Below are 18,225 nucleotides of genomic sequence, written 5' to 3' on the forward strand. Positions count from 1 at the left end.
GGCCTTTAAGCGATCGACAGCCGCTCCACAAGCGCCGTCGCGACGGTGCAGGCCAAGGGGAGGCTTGAAGGAGCATTTAAATCATTTTTTGTTCATCTTTGGTGTTGGTAAAAGCTTTCTATTGTTCATGTTCTGATTATTGCATTGTAGATAAAACAATAGCTCTAACGAAGCAACAGCAATCTCTATAAGATGATAGAAGAGAATATTTTACGATGAATACTTTGCTTCCAGACCACAAGCAACTTTTACAAGCTTTTAGTATCTAAGCTTACCGAAAAATGAGTTACAAAACTCTTACTCGGTAATCGTAGCTCATTAGTGGAATATTTATTTATAGTCTGGATTAAAGTACTAAATGTTATCTTGTACTTAGAAAGCGGCATATATACATTTTATGATCTAAAGAAAGACGTAGATAAAGAAATGTTTTTATCATTTTATCACATACTAAGAATATTTCCATTAAAGATTTTCTCTAAAGACTCTGCAAAGTTCTAACAAAAGAGCTTATTGCAAAGAAACGACATCTATTTTATCGTCTAGTTTCCTGTCATGATTAACGACTAACCTAATAAGGAACACGCTGCTTAAACGATGTTTAACGGAAGTTCTGTAATAGAACGAAGCCTGCATAAATCAATCCGTTTTACGATAGATCTAGGATAGGGTTATCAGATGTTAAATTGAATAGTTCTGACAAAAGCGTGATTTCTAGTGAAACGTCCTTACATTATGCCGCGAATAAGAATTTTCCAGTTTATTTAATTCATTACCTAGTTGACCTGCTCCGGCTTCGCTAGGATTTAAGTCCTGTTAATCCTTTGTTAGTTGAGGTACTTATACTGAAAACCTACATATAATAAACGAAATATAAAGTTATAGACCCAGTGGTTTGACCTCAACGTTGAAAGTAAATATGTTAGTTTGTCAATTTCTCCTTTTAAGCATAGAAGGTGTTAATCCTGTTTTACTGATTACCCATGTTTTACGATGGTCAGAAACCATAAAATGTGCAATTTACTAACAAATTAATTCTATCTCACATTCCTCGTCTCAGGTTAAAAGGATTTATTTACTGAAATAGCACGGAAAGCAATTAATTATATTAAAAGCAAGCAAAGGTCAAATTGAATGAAGGATAGAGAGGAGGGTAGATAAATAATCTCGAATGTGGTACAGCTGTGTCGGAGTTAATGAGAGATGGTAATAAAAAGCTCCGTTAGGGAATACATGCTGCTGCTTTATTTATACCTGTATTAAGCTTTTGTGCTCTTTGTAACGGTAAAATGTAAAATTATAAAACTACACGCTTGTAATATTAAAAATATCTCTATCCATAGTACTAATATTATAAATGCGAAAGTGTCTGTCTGTCTGCTAGCTTTTCAAGGCCCGTCCGTCTAAAGTCTAAACTCTAACCGATTTCGATCAAACTTGGTAGAGATAGCTTGCATCCCGGGGACGGACATAGGCTACTTTTTATCCCGGAAAATTTAAGAGTTCCCCTGGGATGTTAAAAATCTATACCGCCCGACCAAACTTATCTTATGTGTAATTTTCAAATGTAAACTTCGAAAAGAAAACGCAGAATGCGTAAGAGGTTATCAATAGGTTTTTGCCATTGCAAGGTCCTTTGTAATCCCGCAGCGCAAAAAATATTTAAAGAGAGCAAACAAACACACAAAAGCAAAAGCCGGGGGCTATGGACGACTGCAAATGAGGGAAGTTGTTAGAGTTTCGACGCCGCGCCCGTTCGCAAATATCAAACATATGCGCCACCAACTTTTGACTGAGCCGGCGAATATTTAACGGAACAAGAGGTGAATTTCATTTTTGACGAGCCCATGAGTCAATCAAAATTGTTAAAATCCCTGAACAACAATGCATGACTAAACTCGAAACTCTCTGATATTTGACTATATTATCTACTTACATATTTGTTATGGAAGACAATCAAGGAAAAATACAGTGGTACTAACGTAACGGCATGTTTACACCAACAAACATGTTGTGTTTCCAACAAACTCAGACAAAAACTAACTATCATCTAGACATATTACGTTACCTGTCTCTTGCGATAACAGATAGAAGACCAAGCTAAATAAAACAATACGAGTATTTTACAAGTTTCGTACACAGCTACTGTCACCATACCTACAAACATACCTAAAAACATAAACATACCTAACACAACCATACATATTATCTACTTTCTTCATGTAGAAATACATGTTTTAGATTTTAATGTAAGTGAGGTATTAGATTTATTTGACCTAAGGCAGTTAATTTATTAATGAACATGATTATTCATATTCATTAATTTACTTAAACAGTTCTATAAGTTCAAGTAAAACTTGAATAAACACGGTTAGGACATCCCTAACGTTGCAACTGAAGGTGGGGGCCACTGAAAGGGCAAACTCAGCCATAATTCTATTGTAAATTAAAAATCGCATAAGAGCACTAATGATGCCCTCATAGTCCTTAACCGTGGTATTTGAATGGGGACAGCTACGCCGGGAGATGCCCCCGCTGCCGGTAATTTCCTGTTATCTGACGGTCGCGTATGAGAGCTTCGTTAAAATGCATCTCGCCGGATGCGGAGTGCCAATGTGCACTAAGAGCGGACATACACGGGCAACTTGAGCAGTTGATAGTTGAACATCAACCAAACGGCCCGATCGAGCAGTTGCAAAGTAATTCAACTTTATCCACTAGGAGAGGGAGTTGCGCTTTAGATTGTCTTGTCAGGCCCTAAAATACAAAAGTCGGACATTTTGCCCTGAAAGCAGAACGTTATTTAAAGTCGGGTTTTAAAGCTAGGCATGGTATGTTTTTTCCTCAGCCGTGGGTCAGCATATTCGCTCTGGCTTCGCTCGTTCTGCAAGCGATTCATGAGATGCGTTACATTGACTAAAAGCCTAGCAAAAGCCGAACAGGCCGGACACATACATTTTGTCCCGATATAGTATATACCATAGATAGCCAGACATGTCCGGCTAAATCCGGATGTCTGGCAACACTAACTGCACCAGAGCAGTCAACAGCTCGAGAAGCCGAATGCAGTCAGTGTATGCCTTATAACTGCTCGAAAGCTCGACCGCAGTGGCGAATGGTCATAGCTCAAGCGTTCTCGTGTGTGACAATGAAAGAATGATCACAGTTGGCTATGCAACCGCAGCTTGAAGTAAGTTGTCCGTGTGTGGCCGCTCTAACACTACATAGGCTAAAAAAAAATACTACGCCTATTCAGCGGTTTTTAATTATAAATCTCCCTACGCCTTGTTGTTTCATGACCGTTCTGCGGCTTCGTTCGTTTGTAATAGAGAAATAAGGTTATAATAAAACCATAACCTTTTAGCATGATTATTCATTGAACTGGACTTAAAATTTTTATTATTATAACTTTTCCAAAGATTCCTTTAATAAGTATCTTGTTTTTACATAGCTTTCTAAGATCATAAAAAACACAATTCATATAATAAATCAATCCACAAATGTGGCTTATAAGTTTTGTTATTTTTGTTTTGTGTTTCTTATAAGTATTGAATTTTTGATTTTCTGTGTTCTAAAATTTTTTAAAGCATTACTCGAGACTCGAAACTTATCGTTAAATACATACATAAGTATGCGGAATATAGGTACACGTAGGAAATAAGATATCTAAGTATAATATCCAGGTAAGTCGAGCAAAATTTGTTGTGGTTTGCGGATTACCTATTCTTTGTTTACGACGAAATATTTTTCGCTTATAACTGTTGTATTATTTATAGTTTACTGTTATTATCAACGTTATTTTTATTGTACTGCTGCACTGCGTTTAGAAAATTGAGATTTTTGTATGGAGGTTTACCTATCTAACTAAGTAGACTCCCCTAAGAAAGGATTTTCAGCACCTTAGCGAACTACAAGTGGGTAAAGGGCCAATTTTTCAATCGACAAATATTTAAATCTGACCTTTTGATTAATTTCAAATATTGTTTCATATTAAATGTACGGTCGAACCCAATTGGGGGTTTGTTACACCAAATAGAAATATTTAGATGCGAAATGAAACTGTATTTCTATTTAAATAATAATCACACTAATATTATAAAGGCGAAAGTTTGTATGTGTGTGTGTGTATGTTTGTTACTCCTTCACGCAAAAACTACTGGACGGATTTGGCTGAAATTCGGAATGGAGATAGATAATATCCTGGATTAGCACATAGGCTACTTTTTATCCCGGAAAACCAAAGAGTTCCCACGGGATTTCGAAAAACCTAAATCCACGCGGACGAAGTCGCGGGCGTCAGCTAGTAGTAATATACTTACGTTACATTCCAACGCGACATTTTTCTACTTATTCATTTTAACTACGCTCCTCTTCAAAAGAAGAGCTTTAAGGATTTTTATAGCGGCAAAAAATTTACATAAATTTTTTGAAGCACACATTCGAAGATTATATTGGATTAAATTTAATATTTTGCATGCATTTTACAGCGGAATATGGAGTCGTTAAGTGTTTAATTATTTTTCTCCTTGATTTCGGGCTATGCACACAGAATAATAAAGTTGGTAGGCATTCTTTGTTAACTTTAAGGGCTTTGCCTCATTTGTACGTTGCGTTGCGTCGTCGCAGCGTCGACGCTGCGTCGTTTTCCATATATGTATTTGAAATGACATGTCACATTAAAAGCGTTGCGTCGTTGCACGCGACGAGAGGTCTCTTCTTTATTATAAAATCTACTAGTAGTATTATGGGTATAATCCATACTAATATGATAAATGCCAAAGTGTGTCTGTCTGTCTGCTAGCTTTTCACGGTCCATCCGTTTAACCGATTTTGAGGCAAGGTACAGGCATAGCTTGCATCCCGGGGAAGGACATAGGCTACTTTTGGTCCGGCAAATCCAAGAGTTTCCACTGGATTCAAAAAAGGCTACATCCATGCGGACGAAGTCACGGGTTTTATCTAGTTATTCATTAAAATTTCCAGTTCAGGTCACTTATGTTCGTTCATTTAAGCGTATGATGATATTGTTTGAATGAATTCATCTTTAACAATGAAACAAATAAATCCTACGTATAGGTATGTACTTTATTACAGTCTGTATTGCTTTTCAGTGCTATTCAGTAAAGCCAGTCTTTCATATTCAAATGGAGGTTCAATAGACAAGAAATAAAAGGGCGCACCCCAATACAAATGTCCAATAAGTCGTAATGAAAACAAATGCTAAACACGACCCTTCCTGTTGGCTCAATAGGTATCTATTTACGTGTACTTATGGTCTTTTTCGTTTAAATCAATTTTTTACTGACAGGAACATTCTTGTCCAGAGTTTCAAGCTTAAGAGGGCTCTCTCCGTCACTCGTTTCCACTCGTTTCATACAATCGTAGTTCCAATTTCATTTGAATATTAAGCAACCTAAGTCCATGAAATTTTGCAGACATATTCTAAAAAACTAATATCTATGTCTGTGGTTTTCCAGATTTCTGTTAAAATATTCGGTTTCAAAGTTACGCGGTCTTAAAATTTTCATACAAATCTTGGAGCCCCTGTAATTTTAAAACTACATATTTTTAGAAAAATCTAAAACACCACAGACACAGATATTAGTTTCTAGAATATGTCTGCAAAATTTCATGGACTTTGGTTACCTTTTAACTTTTTTACCTATTAACTTTTTCGCACATTTCTGTATTTCCCGGCAAAACCTAAGAATAAATCTAACACCAAAGTTCACCACAATTAAACAAAGAGCGTTCTCAAATCTAACACAACCAACTTTGGGTAATCGACCCATAAAATTATTATTACTAATCCATCAGATTAATATTACAATAATAGGTATTAATCTCTGTACAGCCGGTTTACAGTTTATGCTCATAAATATAAACTCACGTAATGAAGATTGCTTTATTCCATTAATTTAATATCGTATTATAATTGAAGCACTCAGGATTATTTGCTTATTCTGCTATTCTATAACGTTCTTTTTAGAAAGTAATAACGTAAAATATTAAAGTGGGTACATCGTAAATTTTTGAATAGTAGTAAAATGAAACATCGCGCATCAGATAAAAACTGTTCAGTTACGCTTTCATAAATAATGTTCAATTTTGTCAAACAGTGACATGTTAATGTAGGTAAGCTGACTTATGGAAAGTACAATGTCGAAACTCAAAAGTCTATTAATGCCATGTTTCAAGCTGACGAGGAGGACGACGTTAGCATCTGTTGTAATAATAAAAGATAAAGTTTCAATACAAGGAAACCGTATATCAAACAACTGGGTCGCCACAAATAACTAAAATGTACATATATCCAATTTATATCTTTGCATCCAACAGACAGACTTTTATAGTAGGCAGTAGACACCAATCACAACACTGCCTGTAAAGTTGACAAAAAATGCAAACAGTGACAGCGTGGAGCGATGTTGTTGACGTGAAATTACCATTTCAGCGCGGCCTACGAACCGATGAATATGTATTATGTAACACGGAATTGGACCGGTTTGATGACAGTAACGTAAACTGAATCGAAATACATTTTAGCGTTCCAATCTGAGGAATGCGAGCGAACTGTGAATGACAATTTATTGTTCCCAGAACGGGTGACGTGCAAAATACCTCCAGCAATTTCCAAACAAAGTTATCTTCAAGCAATTCTATCGTCCTATGTAAGACTTTTTGAATGCTGGAAATCAGTGTTTTTGGACTTGTTTTAATTTAAGGCTAGGTTGTTTTCAATTTTGTGGCGTCATTGGGTGGTTACTGAATTACGGACGATTATTATCTGTGATGAAGTAAAGTACTGGATTTTCGGTATCACTACTTGGTTTGGTTTGTAATCAGGTCGCAACGGAGCAACGGATCGCCGTGATCTTTTCATGGTTATAGTTAAAGACCTGGAGAGTGACACAGGCTAGACTACATTTCATCCCGGGAAATCAAAGAAAACATAAATCCTCGTGGACGAATACGCAGGTATTAGTTAGTTTTCCATAATATTACAGTCACCATTATTTTGTCAGATAAGTATCTCTGTTTGGATAAAAGAATCACAATCATCGTAATCTGCGCTAATAGATCTCCACTTTATTAACTCGAAACTACGCTTGGTGACTCGAACGTAAGTTAAATCGAAATATATATTTTAGCGTTCCAATTTGTGAAATGCGCGCGACAACAATTGTTCGTTGCCGAAGCGAGTGCTGTGTAAAATAGTGTCTGCGAACAAAGTTATCTTGAAGCAACCCCAAGGTAGAACAAGTACGATTCGTGAACAAATAACATTTTCACGCTGCATTGTAATGTCAGGTCTTTGGTATGTCCTTACATTGAAGAGACACAACAAACTTTAGGTGAAGCGTAAGTTTTAGACAAATCACTTACGGCCAAAATATTAATTTCCTATTAGGTACAGATAGATTGATTATTACCGGCCGAAATCAATAATAATTCTATCTGTAATCTGATGATAAGGTACTTGGCAACATTGTTATTTGTATAAAAACACCATGTAAATTTTTGACAAATCATAAGGTTTCAGGAACATGACAGATTACAGATAGGATTGATAATTTGATCCGTAAATCAATCTATCTATAACAATCTATCGATGAATTTCTTAATAACAATGTTATTTGTCTCAAACACCATATAATTTTGATAGACATGGCGTGATAGATTGATTATTATTAAATTCAGCCGCTAATTGGCCCATTCCATTCCTATCTTTTTTTAAATCTCATGTCCAAAATATTTTACGAAACGAGAGCAAAATTGCGGGCAGCAGCAAATTTAAAATATAAAACACACGAAAGGCATCCCGGCATTGATTGGGGCACAACTCAACAAATTAAACGATGGCCGGTCGAATGAATTTATGACATGACTGGTGGACCAATAAAGCGTTCAAATGCCTCGTAATAAATTATAGCGAATTTTCCGATGCAAGCGGCGTGGCAATCAGACGACAGAACCGAGGCAATGAGATTAAACTTTGTTGAACGGCCTCACGTCACCTCACGTTGCAATTCATTTGCTGTGCGCTGCTGTGGCGAAACTTGCACAGAACTGTCTCTGGGCGCCATCTACGTACTGGATCTAGTTTCGAATTTCTACTGTTAATCTTGTTGCACATCGCAACCATACGTTACCTGTTTTAACGAGGTTAGTGCCGCGACTAATTTCTGTAGGAAGACGACTGGCGACTGAGACAAATAACGTTATTTACTTGTTACTTTACTGTCACCCTTCATTTTAATGAAACGATTCGCAAATCATAGTGAGGTAAGTATATTTTTATTACAACAGCAGAAAATTCTTGAGTTTTGTTAAATGCAGTCCAAGTGCAGGAACAAATCGAACAGAAATAAGCGAGTAAAAAAAACGCGTACAAAATCACTTAAAATGTGTCGCAAGGAAGTATTAGGACTTAGGAAACAACACCATAAATAATCTATAGTCTATACAGAGAAAACACCAAAGAGAATATTCTTGGGCGATTTTTCGCTAGATCTGTCCTTGGCATTACCTGTTTTGCTACAATGGATTGGTAGAACTTGTTCGACATGATATTTCTGACTTACCGTGTCTTCTATGCGCGTAGGGGTCCACGACGTCACCCTCGCGGTAGATGACGGAGTGCACACGTGTGCGCGTCCCGTTCGGCGGGAAGTAGCGCCGCGCGTGCTCCACATAGTAAGCGCCGTCGTTCAGCACAATCTTCCCCTCGAACACACCGTCCGTCACCGAGCCGAAAACTGTTGACTGCGGTTCATCTGATAAAAGGAAAACACATGAGTTTATTTCAGAATTTGAGCTATCAAATCAGGTAGTAATTTAATCACAACTGTCCTACTACGACTGGGCCGAATCCGCCCGAAAGAACTGTTAAATGCGGTTTGTTTGGTAATAAGAAAATATAATGCGTAAGTTTTGAAAGTATCATTTAGTACGGTAAGTAAACCTAAACCGTACTTTTCACATGACATATGACAGTTAACAGCAAATATGGTCAAAGGCCACCCAAAAACTGTTGAAGGCGGTAACAAAAACTACAAGAATTTATTCCAAGCTGAGATAGTCAGATCTGTAATTTAGCTAATCACAACTAGGTAAAGGCTGCCCAAATAATCTGTTGAACGCGGTTCATTTGGTGACAAGAAAATACAAGAATTTATTTCAGACTGAGCTTTAAAGCCAGATCTGTAATTTAAACACATCCTGTACCACGACTGGGCACAGGCTACCGTTCGCTCTCTACAAATTCCCATTTCATGCCTCTTCCGCTCACTTGGCTGAAAATGGACTCCCTATTTCATCGCGTCATAGTCGAGTGGGTAGGTATAAACTACAGCAATCGAACGAGATCGGGTACGACGCAGACCTTTTAGGTTTCAGATCCAAGTGATTGAAGTCCTAATTTATATTGGAGCCACAGCTGCAGTAAAAGATAAATGAATTTAAACCCAGATCTTTTTGAGACAAATTTTGTGAGGATTTGTAGGGTTTAAATGCTTAAATAAATTAGTTTTTGTGTCATTTTACCACGACTATTCATTTGCTTTTAGACATCTGACTCTTGACAGGAGATTCAAGTGCTATCTAGTTTTTAATACAAATGTACGAGAAAATTAAGAAGTGAGTAAAGAAAGACAAGTATCTAAGCTACGTTTCCGTTCAACCATAATAATAATAATTATCGGCGGTCTCTTCGTCACTGGCTCCATACAAACGTAGTTTGGCTCTCATTTGAATATTAACCAAACACGATGTATTTTTGTGGAAGCGTATGTGGTTTGCCAGATTTCCGATAAAATAATAGTTAGTTTTCAAGTTACACGGGTTTAAAGATTTGTATTTCAATTCTTGAGACCATGTAACTTGAAACTGAATATTTTAACGGAGATTTAGTCCTTAGAACGTACATTTCATTGAGTTTGACCGGTTGTAGTATAGTTAGTAGAGTCACATGAAAGAAAAACTAGGATTGTATGGAACGAGTGTCGGAGAGACCCCTCTTAATAGAGTGATTTTGACCTAATTTGGTGGGACTACGACGGCTCACCTAGCTACATAAAATACACACGAATCGCTAAATAGGCGACAATGACCGCAATCCATAAAACAACGTTCTGCCTATTATTTCCATTGCAGCTAAATAAAACAGGTCAAGTGCGGTCTGGCTGTTACTTTATTAAGCAGCTCGTGCCTCGACTGCGCCACTTTTCGTTCAGATATATTTTGAGTAAACTCATGGGGGATACTCTCGTACACATTTTGGTAATAAAATATAAGAAAAGACAATACACTTTGCAATACAAATAGTGCAACGGATTATTAAATCACTTCTTGTGAACCAATTCTGGTAGAACTTCGCACACGTCCGCGTCGTTTTCATGAAAATACAACATTATGTGAACTTTCAATTCCAACATTTCAATGCTGATGCTGCAGAGGTAATGTTCGCATAAATCTTATTAACGACAGTGTGGATGTCTCGATTATGAATTGAGATTATGGTTGAATTCAAATATTTTAAAGTTTTTATGTCCAATCAATAAATTGTTATTTAAATGACAAAAAAATACAAAATCGAACTATACTATCACTTTAATGAATGGCTATGTGTCTGTCTGTCTGTCTGCCAGACTTCACGGCCAGACATAGCCTACTTTTTATCCTGGAAAATCAAGGAGTTTCCACGGGATTTTTCAAAAGTTAAATCCACATGGACTAAGTCGCGGGTATCATCTAATAATTTTAATTATTTTACTGAGTTATCTTTCAAGAAAATTTAAGGTCTGCTTCAGACACTTGTTCAGTTCGACTTAATACAATTATGTGCCTTTTTTAGCCTAAGCTAAAATGACCGGATATGAGTAAGTACAATATGAGAAGGGTTGCAATAATGTTTATAATCAAAATAGTTCCTACCCTCTTTACTGCGTTATAGTACGGGTTGTCGGGGTAATCGAGCACTGTAATTTGTTGCAAACTAATTGTATTTGAGTCAACCCTCATCGAGTTACATTGTGGTGTAGTTACTACTTGTTTCAGTCTACTAGTGTATAAGTTTTAAAGGGTTAGCTGGTTAGTTTACTGATACCAAGAAAAACGGGAATTAGTATCATAAGTTCTATGACAATATTCAGATTTTTTGTTTGAGTCAGTAGTAATATTGTAAAATGTGATATGTAATGTATCTATTGATTTGTAACTGTTTTGTGCCTCAACAGATTTTAACTTCCCGGGATTTATTAATCTAAAAGATGGCGTTGCAAGCAGTAGCTATACTGATATTGTAAATGCGAAAGTCGGTCTGTGTAATAAAAAATCCTACGGAACTCGGAAGCTACGCGAGAAAGTACAATGAAATTAAGTTAAGACTTTCTTCATATTTTTTCTTTTGCCAATAGCGATATCAAAAGTACTTAATAATCTTAACATCGAGCTTACTTTATTAAAGCAAAATCCCACGTTACCGATAAAATCGCAGAGAGGTATAGGTATACTAGAGGTAGGAATGTTCCGTAAAACGGCTTCAACTCGATTGATGAACAAGTGAGGTGCCTTTTGTCATTCAGTGAATTGGTGCTTGATATACGTGCATTTAATATGCTTAGCCATGGATCTAGGAATCAGCTTAATAATAATACGATTATCTATGTTCATTTACATATTTGTATAATTGTGTTTGCCAACCCGCACTTGGCCAGTGTGGTTGGACTATACCCTTTTTAGATTCAATCATTCAGAGAGATCCATGCTCAGTAGAGCGCCGGCGATGGGTTGAATGGGTTGAAATGATGACGATGAAGATAATTAATCAAGGGCGCTTTTTTGACGCCCTGATTTATGAAACTCTATGATCGATACATTCAATGTAAAATCGTATTTAAAAGTATCGTATGTTCTATAATAATGTCAAGTTCACGTTTATAACTGTTTCGAGTCCGGTATACTTCGTCGTTCAATCAAAGACAGGAGGTAATTATAAATACCGGCCTACCTTACTCACCTCATATATCTATCTATAGCCTTAGTGAATCCATCTTAATATGGTTAGGAGCCATTTGTGTAAGTAATTTTTTTTACTTTCATATTTTTACGTGTTACGTAGAACTACTTCAGATAAAACCTATATATACTGAGTACAATTCGGCACAAACTTAGGGCACTATTTAATTCAATAATTAAGATTAAAGTTGACAGATCTTATTATGAGAAAAGTTGTGAATCGTGATTTTTTAGGGTTCCTTGCCTACCTCAAAAGGTAAAGGAAACCATTATAGGCTCACTTTGTTGTCTGTCTGTCTCTCTGTCCGTCGTGTCTGTCTGTCTGTCAGTCCGTCTGTCAAGAAAACCTATAGGATACTTCCTGTTGACCCAGAATCATGACTAGGGACTGCGAAAAATCTGCCATTCCAATAAACGAAACACACAATATTAAATTTTCAAAGCCATGGTACGTAATAGGCGAGTTATCTAAAAAAACCTAAATCCACGCGGATATCATCTAGTTTTAAGATAAATTATCTCGACTTGTGTTTGTGTTATAGGCCGAATACACGATCGGAACCAACCACCAACATAGAGCACCATGGTTGAAAATCAACCGTGACGTAGGCTGATATAAATTTTTGGTTGGACAACTGAGTGACCTTCCTTTGCATCCCTCCCTACCAAGGGCAAATATATGTCATTGAGTTGAGCTACAAACGTGTGGACGCCTGTTTGCCCTATTGTAGCCAGGTATACACTTAAAAAATTGATCCAACCGTATAGACTGAAATCCCACTTTGGTTGATTCATCCAAGGTGCCCTTGGTTGTGATTGGTTCTGAATCCCGATCGTGTATTCGGCTCATATGATTGACTGACTTTGTACACATTATTGCCACGATGACGAACACCTGTAGAAACTACAACTGGTTTTTTTATTTATAAAATTTTTCTAGTGTAGTATTACGTATCTATAGTCCACCTGTAAATATCTGGCAGTTAAATCTATTGGCAACAGACCATCGAAAATGAATTGACTTTCATTACAACAAGCACAGCATGCGACTTTTATTGGAAAATTATTTGCAGCTCGCAATTCGTGCTCAAATAGTATTAGAGTTGAAATTGATTATATCTGATAGCGATGGTGACTCATTTCATTTGGGGCAGGTGACAAGAGGGCGATATGACAATTTATTCAAAAGGGATATTGTACCCATTCATTTGATACGTAAATATTCAATAACCAGTATTTGCGCGATGATTTGAATGAAAGCTTTCAATATGCAAATTGAAATTTAATATGTACTAGATATTGCCAGTGGCTTCATTATTTTGTGCGGGTTCATACAGGTAGAACAGAGACAGAGTCCAATATCTCTTATTATGTAGAACGCTACAATATTAATGTACGCAACAATAATATACGGTAGGTACGTGCAATTTGGGCTAGACAATGAATCATCTACAACTTGTTTGGGCTGGGGCTTATTGTTCTACTAGCCGATGCCCGCGACTTCGCCCGCGTGGATTAAGGTTTTTTGAAATCCCGTGGGAACTCTTTGATTTTCCGGGATAAAAAGTAGCCTATGTGCTAATCCAGGATATTATCTATCTTCATTCCAAATTTCAGCCAAATCCGTCCAGTAGTTTTTGCGTGAAGGAGTAACAAACATACACACACACACACACACACACACACACACACACACACATACAAACTTTCGCCTTTATAATATTAGCGTGATAGTGTGATTAGAATGTGCAAAAAATTAGGCCACAAAAATAAATTATTTTTTCGAGCTCAGTTTAACAACTAAGTAATTTTTGTTTCAAACTCATTAGCATTAATCTGGAGGAACTTTTTGATAAAAATAAACTAATGAAAAACCTCCTCGCCTCCTACGCGATCCTAAGCCTGAGTTGAAAATTGCCACAGTATAAATTTTGTTCGAAAAATCCGAGCCAGACTGCGACATTATGAAATTACACAAGTTAAGGAGCGTAAATATGAGAGAGATGTGATGTTTTGCGCAAACCGCAGGGCTCCGAAAATGTCTTTAGTAAAAAATTAAAAAGACCCGTTGAAAAAATACGCGTTCATTTTCATAAGTCACGGGGCTTGTTGCTAGCTGTTTTATTTTTATCACTCTCGTTAATTTTTCCACTACGGACCTGTTGGTATACCTACTAAATTGATGTTTCAATATTAAAGTTGCTAATTGGTATTATATCGTTAACTATTAAAAAAAACTACTTACTAAACAAACTAAACTTAATTTAAAAGTGTATAAAATTCATATTTAATTTACCAAACATCGTAATCTTTTACATAAATATACAGATAAGGAGAACCATTTCCTTTAGGTGCATAACGACTCAAAACCTTAGAAGGTCAAAAATCCTGCAAACGAGTTCAGAGAAATCTAGTTCAAATCAACCTTTTTTAGGAAGATATTAGACAGAGTTAGTCGTTGGACAACTTTTTAAAACTATGCAACTTAGGACGACCTATATACCCACAACGCGGTTTGCAACTCGGTGGCTAAGTGCATCGGAACAGCGGTAAGTAGGGCGACGAACTGCGATCGATGCCGCTCCGCCCTCGCAACTTTATCCATTTACACTGTACCAAACTTTCACAATTATTATTACACGACTAATGCACGCATTGCTTAAGCATATCTATGCATCACGATTAGCATCACAACTGACAGGGACCCGCTTCGTAACTTTTCAACAACTCGAAACGCTTTTCCCTTTTTGGCAAAAGACTTTGTTGTGCATAACTTTCCAAAATATTCAGATGAGGAATGTCTGTAGTCTCCGTAGCGTTTTCGGCAAAGTAATTATTTAAATAGATAACATCCGCAGCGTAGGCGAGCGCCGGAGATCCTGTCTGTCGGTATTCGGCGTGCGCTCCGGCATTAAAAGTCAAGTGGCCGCCGAAAGCTCCCAATTAGCCGAGACTTTGACGCCGTAATTGCAAAAAGAAATATGTTTTAGTTCTCCCCTGGAATCATTAATAGAGGGAACGGATTCATCTTACACAAGTCAACGAACGTTACGAGAATTCACGTCTCCCTTATTAACAAGTATGATAAACTTCTCTAAAGTTGAAGTATTTCAGGCTCGATTCCCTGTGCATTCGACGTATGCTACTTGATACAATGCTACTGCATAAAATCATCAATCATAAAACTGATACCTCTCTATTATCAAAAATAGGTGTGAATTGTAAAATCCCTAAACGAAAAACTTGCACTTATAACGTATTTCCAACTAAGCCCTGCCGCACTGTTTTTGCGCAGCACTCCTTCATCAATCGCATTTGTCATCAATTTAATATGCTTCATCACAAAGATCGGCAACTCAACATTTTTAATTCTACGACGACCTGCTTTCGTCGTAACGTCATTGCCTCCCTGCGTAAGGGAGTTAATTAGTTTGTAAGAGATTTAACGATGTAACGTGTTAATTTAATATTGATATTCATTATTGCATCTAACCCCACTTTACTAACTACTAACCTTTTAAAATATCATTGTATCTAAATCTTTTGTACTAGCCTTTTATTAACGTTTATACTATGTATCTTTTTTGCCATAAAAAAATAATTTTTTTGTAAATATTTTATGTATAAAAGTAAGTCAAATAAAAAAAAAAAAAAAAAAAAAAAAAAAAAAAAAAAACTCTTGAGGTTTAATTTGTGTCGCAGCAAAGGGTGCGCAAACAAAAGCGATCTGTCTTGGCGTAGATAACGTCATGTGCTGAGTCAACGTGTACAATAGAGTCCGTGCCAGGGGCCAGGGCACATCACCCGCAAACTTTACCCTCGTCTTACACAGCAAGTAGTCCCTTCAACTAGGACAATTATATTATTAGCCTCCGGTGTGTGATGACTGACGAATGGCGATAAACCCAAGACATCTTGCTTGAAATTGGGCAAGGGCACATCTCAAGCAGAGACCGTCAATAAACTTCTGCTATCTGTATAATAATCTACAACTAGTACATCTTTCATGCTACATATTATAAAAATTAATGTTTGTGTGTTCACCTGTGTTCGCGCACTATTCATTCGATTGAGTTGAAACTTTGATATTTGATGGCGATAGGTACTTACGTGAAGGTTTCTGACATAAGAATATCAACGTACAAGGCGCGTGAGTCGCATTGCAACGCATGCTGGGCATCTCTTAGTATTATTATGTAAAATCGTAGTCAAAGTATGTGAAATGGTTCTCATATTTCGTTGGACTCATGCCTCTACTTACCAACCAACTCTCCATGGTAGATGTGTGATGTGTCAACGTCATGTAGTTGACCCTGAGATCCTTCCACCTAAAACAAGGTAAATTATAAATTAACTGTAATTAAGGCTTTAGCTTTCATATCCTATGAAAAAATTGAATTTTCAAAAACGAGGTGCCTAATGTTTAAAAACATACGATTAGGTACTCGTATATTCAAATACTAGTTGCTCTTGTCGGCTTCACAAGGGGGCGGGAGGGGGTTTACCTATTCCATAGACAAATAAGAATGTAATACATATATTAGAATATTTATAAACCTTCTTCGTGAAATCTTCTGAATGATAATTTTATTAGAATGTTTTGTAAAGAAAAATCTGTCTTTACTCCTTAGTCGGGTTTATCAGACAAGTAGACTGGTAAAATCATAACACTTCCTTTCGGCTTTGCCGTAGTCGGGTAAAAATCTGCACCTAAATTGCTGGTAGCTCAAAATAGTAGGTAGGCATTGAAAAGCATTCAGCTTCAAAATTACTGGTTGTCCCATGACTGAATTCACTCCCCCAGTTTACCCGAAATCGGATAGCTTTACGGCTTATGTACCTACCAAAGGTCCTATTCGCAATCCAAATGCAACTACATTTCGGTTAATGTGGCCAGGAGAACCGCGTCCGTTCGGACAGGCTGAATTTCAATTATCAAGCTCTGTTGACAGTAAATTAATGATCTTCAGGCATGCCTTTCTTTTTTTTTAGTATTCCGTACCCAAATGGTGCTAACGGGATCCTATTGTTGTTTCCGTTGTCCGTCTGTCTGTTAGCGGGCTGTAAGAATCTCTTGAACCGTAATAGGTAGAGAGTTAAACAGAATACATAATATGTATTTCTATTGCCGCTACAACAACAAATAATAAAAATTTCAAGACGTGATTTAGTTCAGTCAATCAATTTAATTATTATATATTTTATGTGCTAACCTAACCTATCTAAACTATCACTTTGTTATCTGTCTGTCTGTTCGTCTGTCGTGTCTGTTAAGAAAACCTATAGGGTACTTCCCGTTGACCTAGGATCATGAAATTCGGCAGGTAGGTAAGTCTTATAGCACAAATAAAAGAAAAACTCCGAAAGCCGTGAATTTGTGGTTAGATAACAAAAAAAAAAATTAAAATGTGGTTCACTTTTCAAAGTAAGATAACTATTCCAAATGGAGTATCATATGAAAGGCCTTTACCGGCATATTCTATAATAGACTTTTATTTATAATTATACTCAATAGTTTTTGATTTATCGTGCAAAATGTCGGAAAAAATACCCGAATACGGAACCCTCGGTGCGCGAGTCTGACACACACAGCCGGTTATTTTTAAAAGTGCTCATTAATTTGTAATATAGATCAAATAGATTTTTAGAGGATCAATTAGTTCCTTCCTTTATTTATTTGTTGTGTATAAGAGTGTCTCACTATGCTAGAAATATAATTGATGTCATATAATATTACAGAATCTTCTTTAGGAATAGGTCCTAACTAACATTTCGGCAAAGAACTAACCCAATGGTCCTCAATATATTTTTGTCAGTCCCAGTTTTAACATTTAAAACACCTGGTGACACTAATCCCAACCGTGCTTTAGGGCTTCACGAAGCGTGAATTTCGCATTATAAGTGGGCAATTTACGTGTGCTATTTTGCTAGAGAATAGTTCAGTTACTGAATTTTTAAGGTAGGAAATATCTTTGGAACGCAAACGTGCCCATTTGAATATTTCTTTGGGTTTTATTATGAGTCTTCTTTTTAAATACCTAGTATACTTACAGAATTTGAACTCCATATTATTTAAAAAAAACATGTTCGTCCTCACAGGTTAATTACTTAAGAGAATCCAAGCGAAGAAATCCGGTGGATATTAATAAAATTTGTTTATTATACTAACTATTCGAAAAGCCAGCATTGATAAAAGACAGTTTTTTT

At 36.6% G+C, this 18,225-nt stretch overlaps 1 protein-coding gene across 1 annotated transcript in view; it reads right to left on the minus strand.

Annotated features, from left to right (window-relative positions):
* Nucleotides 1-18,225, minus strand: part of LOC123867893 (disintegrin and metalloproteinase domain-containing protein 10) — a 68,134-nt gene that overhangs the window by 15,890 nt on the left and 34,019 nt on the right. The window contains exons 3-4 of the mRNA XM_045910205.1: nt 16,280-16,346; nt 8,586-8,777 (exon numbers count right to left, since the gene is read on the minus strand). Of these exons, the coding sequence (XP_045766161.1) occupies nt 8,586-8,777; nt 16,280-16,346 (259 nt within the window). The remainder of the gene's footprint in view (nt 1-8,585; nt 8,778-16,279; nt 16,347-18,225) is intronic.

Source organism: Maniola jurtina, chromosome 8, assembly GCF_905333055.1.
Source record: "Maniola jurtina chromosome 8, ilManJurt1.1, whole genome shotgun sequence".
In the NCBI taxonomy this organism is placed as follows: Eukaryota; Metazoa; Arthropoda; class Insecta; order Lepidoptera; family Nymphalidae; genus Maniola; species Maniola jurtina.